The 18104-nt window shown below is 40.2% G+C and overlaps 1 protein-coding gene across 1 annotated transcript; it reads left to right on the top strand.

Annotated features, from left to right (window-relative positions):
* The first annotated feature begins 1700 nt into the window (after positions 1-1700).
* On the top strand, positions 1701-16579 carry phka2 (phosphorylase kinase, alpha 2 (liver)). The gene is made up of 32 exons (XM_040011592.1): positions 1701-1990; positions 2111-2200; positions 3856-4014; positions 5172-5219; positions 5398-5566; positions 5713-5795; positions 6413-6493; positions 6593-6691; positions 6777-6923; positions 7028-7081; positions 7231-7353; positions 7468-7563; positions 8918-9025; positions 9235-9313; positions 9724-9858; positions 9951-10060; positions 10169-10313; positions 10511-10589; positions 10676-10827; positions 10920-11090; positions 11732-11841; positions 11942-12078; positions 12171-12333; positions 12810-12889; positions 12972-13050; positions 13135-13264; positions 13383-13484; positions 13710-13828; positions 14134-14187; positions 15011-15244; positions 15321-15521; positions 15602-16579. Exons 2-32 carry the CDS (start codon positions 2123-2125, stop codon positions 15773-15775), a joined length of 3699 nt encoding a protein of 1232 aa, XP_039867526.1. The 5' UTR covers positions 1701-1990; positions 2111-2122; the 3' UTR covers positions 15776-16579.
* The last annotated feature ends 1525 nt before the right edge of the window (positions 16580-18104 follow it).

Below are 18104 nucleotides of genomic sequence, written 5' to 3'. Positions count from 1 at the left end.
CACAAATTTTCAAAAGGGTTGAAGTCACAGCTTTGGGAAGACCGCTCTAAAAGGATAATGTTAGCTTGCATTATTAATTTCAAAACCAGTTTTTATGTGTGTTTATTGGGTAATTGTCCTGTTGGAATACCCAGTTGTGTCTAGCTGTTGATTTCATTATCTGTGACTACGTCCTCATTTTAGTTTTGACAGCATTTCTAATAGATAATGGCAGATGGCTTGAGCATGAATTGAGGCTGCAGTTTGGGGAACTGTTTTGCCTCAGAGGGAACTGGTGGTGGCTCCTGAGTCACGCAGATCTCCATGTACTAATGACAAGTATATAAACTGAAAATGGAAGGGAGGGTCAGGCACACAAAATGCAGCTTCTAGTGTCTGGGGGTCATATTTAGACAGAGATCCAGAAGGGAGGTGTATGGAGATGTGGTCCCAGTCCTGAAATTCAGATAAATTTATCTCCAATTGAGGTGAAGTTGACAAAGTTGGAAGTAGTCCTTCTTCATTATTCCAAAATAGCTTTAGAGTATGATGCTACCACCACCATGCTTGACAGTTGGAGCAGTTTTCTGTAAAACATGTTCGAAAGGGGTTCAAATCCATCATCTGTCTCGGTCTTTCTATGTGGAGTTTGCATGTTATCCTGGTGTTTGCGTGAGTTCTGGGTATGCTGGTTTGCAAATTAGTGGCTTAAGTTGATAGGTTATTCTAAATTGCCTCCAGGTGTTATGTGTGTGTGTGAATGGTTTTCTGTCTCTGTGTATCAGATGGGTGAGCTGTCCAGGGTGTACTCCACCTTGCCTTGAGGCAGATGGGATAGACTCCAGTCCCCCCAGAAAATCCAAAATCATTATGAACTTGTACACCCAACTCTTGTTTTTTCTTTTTCTTTTTTTTTTAACAGCCATTAGAGACATAGCTATGCAATCATTCCTGGAAAAACAACTTTTTATGATTTGAAGAAATCATAAAAAGCCTCAAATTACCATGACATCTTTTGACCACATATTTTTATGCATTTAACTATGTATATTTCAATTAAATGGTACTTTTAACTGTTCTTTACTTTCCCTGATTTTGAAATCAAGATATACTGGAGATACATTTACTTGAGTACTGGACTAAAATACTGAATCTGCACTACAGCACTGTAATATAGTCCTGGTATACATAAATAATAAACAACAAGGGAAGTTTATGTCTGTTTGTGTTTTTTTTCTGCTGGTATATCTTTCTCAGATTATACGTAAAAAGTCGTCTATACTGTCAACATTTACACAATACACCAACTGTATATTCTTTACAGTGATGATGACTTTAAGGACAAAGAACAATGCATGAATTACATTTTAAGCAATGTGCAAAAGTACAGTTCTGTGGTACTCAACGAGTGTTTTCATTTAATGCTGCTTTAAAATCGAGGGAAATAAAGGGAAACTCTAGCTGAATGCATTTAATAGCTAGATACTTAAACTATTTACATTTTGTATATAAAATATAAACCCCCCAAAACCCAACAGTACATGTAATAAATCTATTGTTTGTGAAACGAGCCATATAAACTAGCAGGATACTCGGTCAGTTTTCCCCATTTCTAAATAAAGTGAATACGCTTAAGGCTTAAAGCCTTGGAGTGGAAGGAACGAACGTGATCTGGCGCCCCCTGTCGTCGAGCAGGGAAACAACAAGAACATAATGTATTTTTCTTTTACAGATTGGATGTACAGCCGCTCACAGACGTTTCTGCCCTCCAGCCTCTCTGTGTTTGTGAGACCTCACGTCCTGTCTTCTGCGAGCCCTGACTCGTCTTATCAGGCGCTTTGACCGGGCCGTGTGGTCCTGTGTGCCTGAAAATTCATGCTGCAAGCTTAATGTTACGTGTTGATATCGTCAAAAAAACAGCTGGATGCTACCCGGCTAGCGAGCGCTAGCAGAGCAGCCTCTGCGGGGATCGAGTCGGCGAAACAGGAGTGGGAGGATGGGTCGCTGCCTGGTAAGACAGCCTACCTAATTTATTAAGCGAGAGCCGGTGGTGTTCGAAGCTTCGTTTACAAAGAAGTAAATGCCGAGCTTTAAGCGGTCGCTGAGACTTAAACTGTCGTTGTGTGTGCAGTGATCACAGAGGATGAGGAGTCGCAGTAACTCAGGAGTGCGGCTGGACGGCTATGCCCGGCTGGTCCAGGAGACTATCCTGTGCCATCAGGTGAGTTCAGACATACACCAGAGACGAGGCAGCGCAGTAAAGCTGGAGCACTTCCGCAAAGGTGGAGTGGAGTAAGGGCCCCTTTTTGCGCAATGTTACTGAGAAACGTTTGAATGAAGCAATAATTCAAGATCTAAATGTGGAAGCACTTATTTCAAAATGAAGTATGTTGTATACTGTGATTACAGTTACTGATGCGTTACTACCCGTGTACTAGTTTAGATGTTGCAGAATGTACGTGGTTGTATATGAAATACTTTCATACATTATTTCAGACACTATAGTCCATTTGAACGTTTAAGTCGTGTAAACTTTAAACGAGACAACACCAGGACCCAGTGTTATGGATTTCAGTTATGCACATATCCTTGATTTCTCCTTCAGAAGCATTCTAGGTATGGACATGTTTTGTAGCCCATATAGGTTAGAGTTCAGCCAAAAGTGAGCTGCACAGAAATAAACAAAGTGTGGGCAAAGTTCAGGCACTGGAACAGGCTTAGGACTGGAAAGCTATGTACTGTTATCTACTGGCTCTTGAGCTCACATTGAGGCACCATCAACAGCTGTCTATGCTAAACTGTGACCCAGAGAGTACTCAGCTGATAGGAAACAGCATCAGCTTTCCAGGCATAGCATATACTGATATGGATATGTCGGGGTATATGTTTAGTGAGAGAGGAGGGGGTGACACACTGATGTCTCAGGCTCCTCCAAATATAAACTGCAACTGCTGTATTATTATTATTGGGCACACATGAACTTTCAGTAACTTTCAGTCAAAGGACTTTGATACTTTTTAACAATTTCAGTTTGAATTGTAATCAGTGGGACCATGCTTTCATTCATTTTCAGCTCTGCTCATAGGAGATCACAATAACACATATAAGAATAATAGCTATGAATCTGTGATAGCCAAAGAAGAATCACGCCTCGTCGACTTAAAGTGTGTATTGGGTCCTGTCTGTGCGTTGTAATCGTTGGTGGAGTGTTCAGCAGCTAGCTAAAAAGCTGCAGCTGTGTGTCTTGTCGTGGATCTTTCACACATGGATTATAGAAAAAAGCTCCTGCTCCTTCAAGCTTGACCGAAATTTGCACCAGCCCACATGGATAAGTCAAATACTCTCTGGAGAAAAATGTTATGGTCAGATGAGACAAACATTGAGCTGTTTGGAAGAGTAAAGCTGAGGCTTTCAAACCTAAGAACACTTTACAAACTGTCAAGCATGGTGGTGGTAGCATCATGCTCTGTAGCTGTAATGCTGCTTATGATACTGGTACATTGCACAAAGTGGATGGAATAATGAAGGATGACTATCTTCAAATTCTTCAGCTTCACGTCACATCAACAGCTAGAAAGTTGAAACTTGGACACAGTTGGGTTTTCCAACGGGACAATGATCCCAAACACACCAGAATTGGTTTTGGAATGGAGCTTCTGTAAAGGCCTTCCCAAAGCCCTGACCTCAGAAATGTTAAAGATTTGTGTTTGTGGTACAATCATTCAACTCTGAAAAAACAAAACAAAACCCTAAATCACAATTATGATCACATTCAGGCTCATGATGAGTGCAGGTAAACTATTGACCACAACTGTATCCTTCATACCACCCCTGTCTTTACTATTAGTTAACATGTCACATGTGTCTTGGTTTCAGAATCCAGTGACAGGACTTCTTCCTGCCAGTGCGCAGAAGAAGGATGCCTGGGTGAGGGATAATGTTTACAGTGTCCTGGCGGTGTGGGGGCTGGGAATGGCCTACCGGAAGAATGCAGACCGCGATGAAGACAAGGCCAAAGCTTATGAACTGGAGCAGGTGTGTTTGCAACATAAATAGAGCAAGTGAAAAAGGGGCCTGTGCATTCTTTCAGTTATGACGGGTTAAATATTTGAGGATAGCAATACTTAGTAAAAATTTAATGAATGTGGGCTGTAGTTAAGCTAAAGTATCACATTAGCTCAACATAAAATATTGTTTTACTCTTAAATAGCTTGAAGTGAAAGGGAATATAAAAGAATCACATTTGTTTTGGTCAGCACTGCGATCATAACGTTTTAGTAGGCTTTAGAAAGAAGAGGATTAAAGAAAGAGGAAAGGATTATTTCACTCTGACATAACATAGTGCACATGCTGAACATGCACAGGCTTTCACCCATACATACAACCTACAGTGCATGTACTGAGTGCCATCAATCAACAAGTAGCACTCTGCCCCTAATTATAGAGTAAGGTGTTATAATGTCTAACTTTAAAATCAGGCCAGCACTGATAAAAGTTTCTGATTAAGATTCACTAAAAGAATTGCTAAAAATTATCTAATGTGTATGGAAAAAAACACCCAATTCATAGTTCTGTTAGAATTTTTTTAAGTACATTTTTAGCTCTTGTAACTTTGAGTCAGTGTTTAATAGTGCAAGCTGATACATTTGCTAACCTGTTTGATAGAATACAGCACATTGCAAAAGTCTCGAGCCCCCCTCCACGAGTTCTTGTGGGAAATGTGAGAATAAATACACAAGGTTCAAGGTTCAAGGTTCTTTATTTGTCACATGCATAGTTATACAAGTATAACACACAGTGAAATGTAGCCTGACACGCTCCTCGACATGTGCAAAAAAAATTGGGGGGGTGTAGAGGAAGAACATTATATATATATATATGTAGTATATACATTGGGTGAATGTGCAGTAGTAGCAGCAAGCAGGTGAAGTTTACAAGTGATCCGCTGTCGTAAACTATAAGACTAGAGGATTTTGGGATGAAAACCAGAGCAAAAAATAGGTAAAAAACAAGAAACGTAGATAGTCGGAGCGGAGTGGTCAGGAAGGCGTCTGGACGTGGCCGCGCCATCTTGGAAAAAAGAGCCACAAGAGATGACTGTTTCCTTTCTAGCTTGCTAGAAATAGAAAGTAAATTGCATCACGGTGAGATTTTTGCCATTTACTGATAGAGCTGTTTTTGTTTGCTGGCAGAGTGTGGTGAAACTGATGCAGGGGCTTCTGCAGTGCATGATGAGACAGGTAAGATATACCCTGGGTTTGAGTATTGGACTGCTGGGCAAACAAAACAAACAACTTGATGACGTCGCTTTGTACTGTGGAATTATTGACGTTGCTGATTAGCTTATGAAGAAACTCATTATAAACTTAGCTAAAGCTATAGACAAAAAACAATGAGTCTTTGGTCATGTGTTTCCAGGTGGCCAAGGTGGAGGAGTTCAAACACACCCAGAGTACAAAAGATTGCTTGCATGCCAAATATGATACTCCCACTTGTGCCACAGTGGTCAGGGATGATCAGTGGGGTCATCTCCAGGTGGACGCCACTTCGATTTACCTGCTGATGCTGGCACAGATGACAGCCTCAGGTACAATAGTGATGCAGACTGCTTTTTTTATGTATATATATAATTTTTGCCTTTTCTTTGCCTTGGTGTTGTAACATCATGTTATTAAATAATGAGTTTTCCTTTGTTCAAACAGAACTGAACATAGTTGTTATCTTATCCCGCAGGTCTTCGTATCATTTCCAACCTGGACGAGGTAGCCTTCATCCAAAACTTGGTCTTCTACATAGAGGCTGCCTACAAAGTAGCGGTGGGTAATGTTTTTTAGAGGTCTTGTTTGGGTATGTGGTGTCTGGAGGTGCAATGGTAGTTCATGGAAAGGAGATAAAACTGACCCAAATCATGTCGAGTCTCTACGATAACACATACATTTGGAAAACTGTTTTGACTGACAGACCCGGTAATCAAGCAATTCACTTTTATTTCCTCCCAGTAGGTAGGTATGGAGTGCTTGTGTGCGAGCTTCACAAGACGAGTTGTGCAAATACATTGCAAAATTAAGAATACTACATCCAGTACAATATAGTTTATGCTCGGAAACACTTTTTCACGTGTGTGTGTTGTGTGGTGTACCATTTCAAGTAATAGAGTACATAACAAAATTATTAAAGAAAACAAGTGAGACAGTGAAACGACTTACAGTATGGAGTGCATATTTAAAGTTCAGTAAAGCTGAGGTGTCATGAGTGTTCACAGTCTGAATTTTGAACGATTGAAGAAGAATTATAGTAAAATCAAGGTTGTTTTGTTTCTGTTATCATAGTTTAATGATAAATTAGTGGAATAGGCTTTTCAGTGCCATGATGAGTTTCAGTACTGGAGAGTTGCTATAAAGAAATGAAGCCATGACCATTTTTACCACTGCAGGACTATGGAATGTGGGAACGAGGTGACAAGACTAACCAGGGCATTCCTGAGCTCAATGCCAGCTCTGTAGGAATGGCTAAGGTACAAAGGATATGTGTTATTTAATAATTATCAGCATTTATAATACACTGTACTGTCCATTCATGGATATAGGGATTCATCTGCATATGCACGTTGCAGGCAGCGCTTGAGGCTATAGATGAGCTGGATCTGTTTGGTGCTCACGGAGGGCCGAAGTCAGTAATCCATGTGTTGCCTGATGAAGTCGAACACTGTCAGGTATCATTTTTAATTGGCCTTTAGCTATGGTAGCATCACCTCTGTTTGTCTTTCTTGTATTCAGCGTGCTGTTTTTCCCCTTCAGTCTATTCTGTGCTCCATGCTGCCAAGAGCTTCAACTTCAAAGGAAATAGATGCTGGTCTTCTGTCCATTACTTCTTTCCCTGCGTTTGCTGTGGAGGATGCTGACCTGGTGGCCGTGACGAAGTCAGAGATCATAAGCAAACTGCAGGTGAAGTCAAAGCATAAGCAAGCTGGACATTTCTGCCAAGGAAAAGTATATAGTTTGGTATTTTGACCTGCGCTCTTTAAATTCTACTCTTTGCTTTATTTCAGGGTCGCTATGGCTGCTGTCGCTTTATCAGGGACGGATATCGTTGTCCCAAAGAGGTGATATATTCTAGTATTAAGGCTCATGGGACATGTAAATGCATTACAGCAGTGAACCCAGGGAGGAGGTGCTCTTTTTTAGTGAAGAGTATAGATGTTTATGTTTTTTTGCAGGAAAGCTTATGTAAGCTCCTGATCTTTCTCTCTAGGATCCATCTCGGCTGCATTATGATCCTGCTGAGCTGAAGCTATTTGAGAATATCGAGTGTGAGTGGCCTGTGTTTTGGACTTACCTCATCCTGGATGGTATTTTTGCTGGTGATCAAGTTCAGGTAAAGCAACCAAAGACACTGGTTCATATGCACTTTCTGCTGTACTCACACAATCATTGAGTCACTTTGGATATGGCTTTTTTTAACAATAACAACAAATTTGCTTTTGTACAGGTGCAAGAGTACCGTGAAGCACTGGAGGGTGTTTTAATCAGAGGGAAGAATGGCATTAAGTTGGTGCCTGAACTTTATTCTGTTCCTCCTGACAAGGTATCCTAGACTCACGGAGAGCACAACATACAGTTAGTGCAGTTAGTACCTCTGTACACCACCATAGTATGGGTTATATTTTAAAATGAATGTGTGTTTTAAGAGTATTAACAAAAGTATTGCATTAGCTATGTAGGAATTACAGCCATTTTTAAACATGGTCCCACATTTTGACAGATATATGCACCCGTTCTCATAGTAAGGGCTACATTATTGTGTCATGGTCTGACTTAATCCACCTTTCATTGCTTTGTTTTGTTAGACTAGTAATTTTTTAAAGCGGTCTTGAGCAGTAATTCTCTAAGCTTTCTGAAGATCTTTCGAAGTTTGTCTTTGGTCATTGGCATCCTCTTTTTCAGTCCAGTCCTCATACCTGACCATTTTCAGAGAAATGCTTTTTATGGTTTGTTGTTACTGACCTGTGAATCGTTCTGGCATAAAAAGGCAAATAACTCAAGGGATGAACCTTTGTTGTATCAACACATAACAGACAACTTGGCAAAAAAAAAGAAAGATAAATTATATCTTGAAGCATTTTGTTACTATCTGGGGAAGACGAAAGAAGCTTATTAGAAATGTACAAACTCTTTTTTTTTTGTCTACTACATTTCTTTGGCATATATTTCAATTAAATCACTGCACCTATTTCCCATTTTCCTAGTGAAATATACAAAATGATGGGGGACTCAAGATTGTGCTGTAAATTAGTCTAAAGAAACTTAATCAAAGATAGAAAATTGAGTCTTTCATGAAGAATACTTTTAAAATGTCTGTTGTAATATGACACATATGCCATAGGAGCAGCTTTTACATGTGCAATGCTATTGTAGTGTATTATTTTATATTTTTTCAGTATCAAGTTTAACCATAATTAGTTGCATTGTCCTCTAAAAATCAAAAAGTAAAAAAATGGTTGTGCCAAAAAAAATGTTTTATTTATTATTTATATATTTACTATTTGTTTTAATTCTCATTTCACAAAATAGTTTGTAGAAGTCATTAAACTTTGTTTAATGACAAATTTTAGACAAGTGAAAAATTAGCTAACTAATGATGGTTTAGCGCTAATTAGGGAACATTAGCATACTAGCATTTGCTAATAGGCTAATTGCTGCGGTTAATACTCTTTTCCCTGTTTTTGTCATCATCTATATTCTATAAAGTTGTAGTTTTGTTCACCTAAGGGTTATTTTTGCTAATTTTACTCATACATTGTCAATCTGTTGGGTAGAAATATTAGCTCCAGACTCTGTCTGCTCCCTGCTGTTCTGTTTACCTGTTGTGACAAAGACAGGGACTGTTTCAGTGTATATATCTGTTTATTAAGATACCAAAAAATATGTACCTCTTGCAGGTTGAGGAGGAGTATAGCAATCCTCACTCAGTAGACAGGGTAGCCATGGGTCAGCTGCCACACATGTGGGGACAGTCACTCTACATCTTGGGGTGTCTTCTGGCTGAGGTAGGTCCTGAGCTACACACTAGCTTAAATGTTAGCTAGCCACAAGGCAACTGTTTGTTATCATTGTGTGTATGGCAGACAAATTGGGAATAATGCAGTATTCTAACAGACATTTAATACACAAAAACCACCTCACTTTTTATACGTATAAGCATTCAACGAATGTTATAAATCTTCTGCTTCGTCTTGCCTTTTCTTTTCGGATTAAGGGTTTTTTAGCACCAGGAGAGATAGATCCACTCAACAGGAGATTCTCTACAAGCTTCAAACCAGATGTTGTGGTACAAGGTTGGTGATTAATTTGTAGGAAACAACTGATATGGGCTGAGAGTTAAAGTCTGGTACATTAAGTAAGATATTAACTAAACACTGCTTTGAAAATAGAGGGACTTTCAGCTTCAGTAACCAATGTCACATTTCTGAAATTAGTCATTTCTGATGTTCTAAAGTCAGCATATTTTTGTACACACCAATGCACCAATGTGCACACCAATTCATGCAAGCACTTTTTTATGCTTAAATGCTTTTTATCTAACACTCCAATAAATGCATCGGAGAGCAACTTGGGTTTAGTAACTTGCCCCAGGATATTTGGCATCCAGACTGGAGCAGCCAGATATTGAACTACCAATATTTTAATATATTTTAAAAATCTTTAAATATCTAAATTGCTTTTTATATGTTTGGTTTTTTTTTAGTTTGTGTTCTAGCAGAGTCGGAGGAGATCCAGGAGTTGTTAAGAGATCTGGGGATCGAGGTACAGACGATGGCAGAAGTTCTGCCCATCAGGGTCATGCCAGCTCGCATCCTGAGCCATGTCTATGTTAGACTGGGTAAACGAGCACTCTTTTCCTTACAGTGTACACCTGTGCATGTGTGTTCATATTAAAATAAATAAGAGTACCATCTGGTGTCTCTGCCACAGGGAACAGCAAGAAGCTGAGTCTGAGTGGGCGGCCGTACAGACACATTGGTGTCCTGGGAACATCCAAATTCTACGAGATCCGAAATCGCTCTTACATATTCACCCCTCAGGTAAAACTAGGGCATGTTGTGACCTTGTTATGTTAGCCACATTAACATTAATAATTGAACAATAAATATTTGAATTTCTTTATTTCTGCTTGGCCCCCCTTTGTTCAGTTTCTGGATCAGCACCATTTCTATCTCGCTCTGGACAACCAGATGATTGTGGAGATGTTACGGACCGAACTGGCCTATCTCTCTTGTTGCTGGAGGATGACAGGGCGGCCCACGCTCACATTCCCAATCACCCGTAGCATGCTGGGTAATAACCAAAGCATATCAGTCTGTAATTGTTCTACATAATATAATTAATAATGTACTGTATTTTTTAGCTAATATAAAAAATAAACTTAGATGTTTAGACTGCATGTTCAAACAGGAGATGTCACTGCTGAACACATGAACTGTGAGTAGCTCCTAATTTTTTACCTGATGAATGTCCATCTTTTTTCTGTCTAGATGAAGATGGAGAAACAATTGATTCATGTATCCTGTCAACTCTAAGGAAACTACAGGATGGCTATTTTGCTGGAGCGAGGTTTGTTTCCCTCTATAGCTTAAAACAACAGATGATGTGACTTTTGTATAAAGTTTGTGTCTGAGTACTTTGGCTGACCACTACAGGGTGCAGATGTCAGACGTCTCCAGTGTCCAGACCACTTCTTTTCACACTCGTCTCAGCTTCCTGGATGAAGAGAATGATGACATATTGCTTGAGGATGGAGGCGATGATGATGATGGATATGGAGAGGAGTATAATATCTGTCGTCCCTCGGGTAATTACTTATTGTCCAAGACTGTACAGCAGTTGTGTGGCACGATTAATTTGTCCTGTGTGTAAACATGGTTCAATTCGATTTAACTCTAGATGACTCAGAAGATGTATTTGACCAGTACCTCACCCAGCTCCTTCACAGCACCACTACCAAGTGCCATCTTCCTCCCATCCAGAGGGGGCAGCACCATGTCTTCAGTCCAGAACATACCACAAGAGACATCCTGTCTTTTATGGCGCAGGTCCAGGGCCTGAACGTTCCCAGTGAGTTTCTCAACAATGTAATGACCATGCTAGTTTTCATGCTAGTCCAGATACACTAACCATAGTGTGTATTTAAAAGATGGATGTGGTCACCACAATGCCACCAATTGTTTTGTGAAGCCTTGTCTTGAGCGTTTTGGTTGTTTTGTTTATTTGAGACAAGCACAGTGTCAGTGTGACTGAAAATGTTTGCTGAGGTCACACATTAAGCAAGGACTTTCACCCCCTGCTGGCCATTAGAAGGACAGGCAGGTTTATGGCACTCGAGCACTGGCTTCACCCTCCTATCACAGCCATCTTTTATAAGGAGTCTGTAATGATATAATAAAACTGATGTTAGATTTTTTTGACATCAAAGTAACAAATCTTGTCAAAACACTAAGCCATTGTCAAGCCTGTCAAACCTGCACAGGTCTGGTCTACCTCCTGAACCCAAGGGACGAGTCATCACAGTGCAAGCTGTTACTGCAGTAAAAACTGTGATTGAAGGAATTTTCTAATAATAATCCAGTAATAATCAAAGGTCCCTGTTTAACAGCAAAGCAGAGACCTTAAAAGGCATTTTTTGTAATAAGCTGCCAGTGTGTTAAAAAGCAGAGACTCTCTTTTTAATGCTCCGTTTTAATGACACGTATTTTCAGAGTCTTCCATGTATCTGCCTGTGACTCCGGTCAAGAGCAAACATCGCAAATCTCTCAACCTTCTTGATGTTCCTCATCCTCAGCACGGCCCACAGGTGAAACAGCACAAGGTGGGCATAGCACATCCTTCCACCAGCAAACTCATTTCTCTCATGACGTCAGTATTGCTATGAGTACATTTGTCTAACCCTGGCACTTTTCCTTTACTAGCCACACTCTGCTGCTGATCTTCATCTGCCGCGAGACTCTCAGGGCAACACAGACTTTGCAGCATTGGTCAGGCAGCTAAAAGAATGCCCCACTCTTCAGGACCAGGCTGACATCCTCTACATTCTCTATGTGATGAAGTATGATTATCAAGACAAAAGTAGAGCAAACGTTTGATTAAAAAATGCTGCTTTTGTAATTGCCCGTCGTGTGTTTTTGTTCTCTTGAGCAGAGGAGCTGATTGGCTGGTGGAGTTGTCAGGTCCTGGGCAGGGTGGGGTCAGTGTGCGATCACTGTTGGAGGAGCTGTACGTAGAAGCCGGAGCCTGCAAAGAGTGGGGGCTCATTAGGTACATCTCTGGAATACTGCGCAAGAGGGTGGAGGTCCTCGCTGAGGTCAGTGTTTTAGGAAAAAGGTGGCTTAGCACCTGGTTGGAGATTATTTTAAACAAAGTGTGTCAGCAACTTGCAGCAGAGATTATGTGCTTGACTTGGACACCTAAGTAGTAAGACAGCACTACCACCAACAGCATGATGATGCCATTCCACATGTAGCCACAAACTGACCTTACAAACATATATCATAAATCATGTATACTTATATATTCAGTCTTTAGCCATGTCATTGGTATCTTCCACGTGGATCAGTCACTGTGATCAGATATCTGGACTTGTTCTGATCCAGTGTTGTTGAATCATTGCTGTCTGTTTGTTGACCTACCCTATTCCTCCTGCAACAAACAGCTTCAGTCACTCACTCATGCTGCAAGTAAGATTTAGGAAGTTCCTAATAGGTGTGTTTTGAACAGGATCAACAGTGTCCACGGCCATTCATTAATAATTCAGTCCACATGTATTTGTCCTTTCTGCAGGCCTGCACAGATCTGATTTCCCATCACAAGCAGCTGACTGTAGGTCTACCTCCTCAACCCAGGGAAAGAGTGATCACAGTGTAAGCTGTTATTGCAGTAAAACAGTGTGGCTGAAGAAATCTTCCAATAATAATCCAAGGTCTCTGTCCTGATTCTTTTCAGCCCTCTTCCGCCAGATGAGTTAAACAACCTCATCTACGAAGCCAGTGGTCAGGACATCAGTGTAGCAGTGGTCACTCAGGTAAATCAGTCACCGTTTGGACTGACTGATAATTTTTTCACACACCAATCTTACAGCCTTGAACTGTGTGTGTCTGTCATGTAGGAAATCATGGTGTATCTAGCCATGTATGTGCGCTCCCAGCCCGCTCTGTTCGGGGACATGCTCAGACTCAGGATAGGACTCATCATGCAAGTGATGGCCACTGAGTTAGCTCGCAGCCTGCACTGTTCTGGTAGGAAAAAACACCCAAACACAACGTACACATGCACATGCACGCATAACCGAGTGGTTGAGCAAAGGAATTAAGTCTGCAGAGTGTGCAATATGAAAAGCTTGAAATGTCTTTGTAGGGGAGGAGGCGTCAGAGAGTTTGATGAGCCTGAGTCCATTTGGCATGAAGAACCTACTGCATCACATCCTTAGTGGCAAAGAATTTGGGGTGGAGAGAAGCAGTGAGTTTTGTTGTTCCCTATGCATCCATCCCTCATCCCTCAGGAACAGCTGAACACCTTTGTAATAATCATGGTCATATATTTTGTTGCTCTCACACAGAGTCTATGTATTCTACACCAGATCAGGAACCTTGTTACTTAAAATGATTAATCAGGAAAAAATGTATTTGACTTCCCCTTAAACAATCCTGAATCTTTGATCTGTGACTCGTTTTTTTCCATCAGTGCGCCCAATCCAGTCTGCAGCCACTAGCCCTGCGATATCCATCCATGAACTAGGTCACACAGGAGCTACAAAGACTGAACGCACAGGAATACACAAGCTAAAGAGTGAGATAAAACAGGTGGGAATAATAGGACATAGAATTCTAAGTATTGTAATTTAAGTATATATATTTAATCTGCTTCAAGTGCCTTTTTATCTATGGCATGGTTTTGTTTGTTAAAGGATTTCTGTTGTGATCAGCCCTGTCCAGCTATCGTTTTGCTTACAGCAGTCTTTCTCGTGTGCTGATTTTCGCAGCTCTGTTGTCATTTTTACCCATGCCCTTGCTCTGTGTGGCTCCAGCACCATCATATTTGCAGTGCGACAGCCGTGTGAACCATCTCAAACTGTTCTCTGTCATCTGTCATCCATATCCATGTGTAGATCTTCAGTGGCGGTTTTTCCTTGAGTAGCAATGTCACATCGCCTCGCTCTACGGTAAACCATTTCACCTCGCCTGCTTCATGTCACCTTATTTGTTTTAAGGTTGCAATAGGAAGTATGTGTAGACCAAGCAAACTCCATTCGGATTTCATAGTTTATGTAGATATCTTACAGTTTACTCGTGGTTTTATCTATTTAAGGATGAGGATGCTGTTATTTTGTAATCTATTATTATTAACAACGGTTTTAATGAGAAAGCAAGCGCTCACAAATGTACCCAACTAACAAGTATAGTGTGTCAGAGCTCAATTGATAACTTTCATCTATTTATAAATGATGAAACAGTACATATCAAGACAAGATTCCAATTCTTTGCATTATGTTAAAAACAACGTTAACATAATGTTTTTATTTGATCTCATATCAGCACGGGCTCTACTGTGGCCGAAGCCTGGGGTAGCTTGTGATCATAAATCTCTGGGTCTGGGAGACGTCTGCATTTATAATAGCTTGGCAAAAATAACCCTGGGTGTGTTTATCATAATGAAGCAATGTGGCAGCTGTTGCAACATTATACAGTATCATTTCTGGTTGGAAGATAATTAGTAAAGGCACAAGCTATATCAGGCTGTTACTACGGCTACAACACTAGTTAGTAAGCTCTTTAGAGTATTTATCTTTAACACCAATAATATAATAATAGCAGCCTTGTCCTTCAGCATATATACTAAAGTGCTTTTTTGCCAAGTTTGATGGAGTGTCAGTATGCATGGATAACTGCATGAAAGGTGGAAAAGCTATCATTTTGTGGTCTGGTGAGCCAAAAAAAAAGTGCTCCAATATTTCAACCTTTTTTACATGTTTTGGCTCGCCACAGCGGTGCAGTAGCCCTTCCACTCCCAGTGGAATGCTGTCCCCGGTGAGCACTTGTCCAGGAGACGCCCAGCTGCACTGGGAGGAGAGGCAAGGCCAGTGGCTGAGGAGACGCAGGCTAGATGGTGCCATCAACAGAGTACCTATGGGTTTCTACCAAAAGGTGTGGAAGATCCTGCAGAAGTGCCACGGTCTGTCCATCGACGGATACGTGTTACCCTCTTCTACCACAAGAGAGGTAGATACTCGCAGACCTGCTGCAGATTTGGACTTCCTGCATATGTGTGTGTTTAAATTCTGTGTTTTCTGTTTAGATGACAGCAGGAGAGATTAAGTTTGCAGTGCAGGTTGAATCTGTGCTGAACCACGTCCCTCAGCCAGAGTACCGGCAGCTGCTAGTGGAGACGGTGATGGTTGTGGGCCTGATAGCGGACGTAGACGTGGACAACATCGGCGGCATCATCCACGTGGATCGCGTCTTGCATTTGGCCAATGACCTTTTCCTCAGTGACCAGGTACTAACAGAGAAAGGTTTTTGGTTTGTTGCAAGTATTCGTTCACTGAGCTTCACTCTGCGTTACCTCTTCATCTTTAGAAATCCCACGGCGCCAGTGAGTATTTCCTTGAGAAGGACCCAGCAACCGGAATCTGCAACTTTTTCTACGACAGCGCTCCTAGTGGTAGCTATGGCACCATGACCTATCTCTCCAAAGCAGCAGTCACTTACGTCCAGGACTTCCTGCCAAGTTCCAGCTGCCTGATGCAGTGAATAGGCAGACTGGTGTGTTTTACTAACAGACTCTATAAACACCCGAAGAGGCATGTTTCATAAAACTAACTTCCCGTTATCACCTCATACTGTTCATGCGGTGCTTGTAAGTATACTCTTTAATAAGCTGTGAAGCGCTCATATAACTGATCTAACATCGTAGCCTTAGCTGCCAGTGCAGACCTCTGTATTTCAGTTTATTTCGTCTTTGTGAGTCTAGACCGTAAACCTATTTATTTTGTGAACGTGCTGCTCAGACGTATGTTTATGACACTTACAATCTTACTCTGTTGTCTGTCTTCTAATTTATCGTATGTTACAGTTCTATTCAGGCTCAGCATTTACCAGAGGAATGTCAATCATAATTGCACTACTTATTCCTCATAAATCAAATCTATTTCTGCTGTTATTATCTATTTTTTACTTAGTAACATCGTAATTTATTGTTCTGCTGTAATTAATGAGATAATTCCCCAGATATGTGGGGAAAACGAGTAAAATTTACAACTTGTGCCCCAGATTAGCTTTTCACTCACACATGACCACGTTCATAACAACACATGTATTTATTTTTAAGTGTGATAGTTTCCATGTTCTTTATTATTTTGTTTTCATTGCAGCCAAATATGTTTTAGTACTAACAATACTCTGTTTGGGAACAGTTTTTTTAAAATCTGTGTTGTGTGTATAAAGATAAAAATCAGTCTATTTCTGCAAATCTCCAGGGTTATGCTACTGATATGTCTGGTCAACTTTACCTCAACATATACTAAAGGTTTGTTCATTTAGTGTGAAATAAAGAAAGAAAAAAAAGCTTTCATGTGTCTTTTTTAATATGCACATCCATTTTCCTGTTTCACAGAAAGGACTGCAATGTAGTAATTAATTTACAGCAAAAGTAAGTTAACGACTACCCAACAGGTGGAAGTTGGCCAGGTGTTTTCCTTGGCATAGACTAGCAGTGGGTGTCTAGTCTGTTTTCCCAGCTGCTGAAATGATAGTAGGCCTCTTTTTGCTGACATTTTTATCTGCAATAGTAGCGCAGTAGAGTAACCACATGTGCAGTTAATGATGGCTCAGTGTCACTATTAGGGTGTCAGTTCTGTATAACAGAAGAACTGATATAACTAAAAAAAAACTACATTAAAGATTAAGGGAGACTTATTGTGCTAATTTCCAACTCTATAAAAATCCTCATGGACTACTAGATCATGATTACATGATTCACGTTTGACAGTAATTCTTTGTACTGAACTTTGGTGCAACCCGTGCACATTCACTCTCTATAACAAGCTTCTATATCACCCTCCAAGTCAACTTCCTTTTGAGCAACTTCTTTTAGCAAACAGAAGGTTTGAACAGCGCCTCGAGGCAACTGTTGTTGTGATTTGGCGTTATATAAATAAAATTGAATTGAACAGCAGGGGAGTGTAGCTGCTGATGCATTTTGGCATCATAAAGATCTAAGACTCAAAGTGTGCATGTCCAGAACCATATCCATTTTTCAAAACAGTCCCATCTTTTATTAGAGACTTACAAAATTGTCCTAGTCATATGCAGGCCCGATTTGAATATAAGACATAAGTCAGACCATCTCAGACCTACTAAGTTTGCTATTTTGCAGCTTTTAACCTTTTACTGGGAACTTGAAATGCTTGCACACGGCAAATTTCACAACCCTAGAGAGTTACTGGAGGATATTACAGGACTGTTACCTTTTATCTTTCCTAAAAAAAAAGGTCATTGTTAAGATGCAAATCAAGGAACTGTTTACGATTCCTTGCCAGATAAAGCGTTAATTGAAAATCTAAATATTGTATTACAAATTGCTATATTCATATAGCTATTTTCTTAAAGTTGCAAAGTGCTTCATAACTGAAATTTTGTAAAACATTAAAAAAACAAGAAAAAGTTAAAAACATTTGTTAAAAAAAAAAAAAATCTATTTGATTCAAATAAAAAATAAAATAAAAACTAAAAACGTTACCAGGATGTTGTTGTTCAGACAGGGGCTAAAATCCTGAGATGTGATAAAAACAAAACAAAAAAACAAACAAACATTGGGATTTGAATAACATTTGTGCAAAATGTTAACTCACTGCAGCTCGTGGACATTTCTGACTGTTTGCAAAAACTCACGAGCAAAAAAACAAATCCACCTATACCCAACCTCATACCGGTGTAATGACATAATTTCCCCGAAAGATGGCAGCATAACAGTGCTACTGTGCTGTAAAGGTTTTCGCTAACTGCTACCAGAGACTGGTCTGATAAGCACCGGTCTGATAAGCACACTACAAATCCCATGTCACTGGTATCTGAAAAGATC

Source organism: Simochromis diagramma, unplaced genomic scaffold (genome assembly GCF_900408965.1).
Source record: "Simochromis diagramma unplaced genomic scaffold, fSimDia1.1 OVJJ01000603.1, whole genome shotgun sequence".
Taxonomy (NCBI): domain Eukaryota; kingdom Metazoa; phylum Chordata; class Actinopteri; order Cichliformes; family Cichlidae; genus Simochromis; species Simochromis diagramma.
This window is presented reverse-complemented; position numbering and strand designations above follow the sequence as displayed.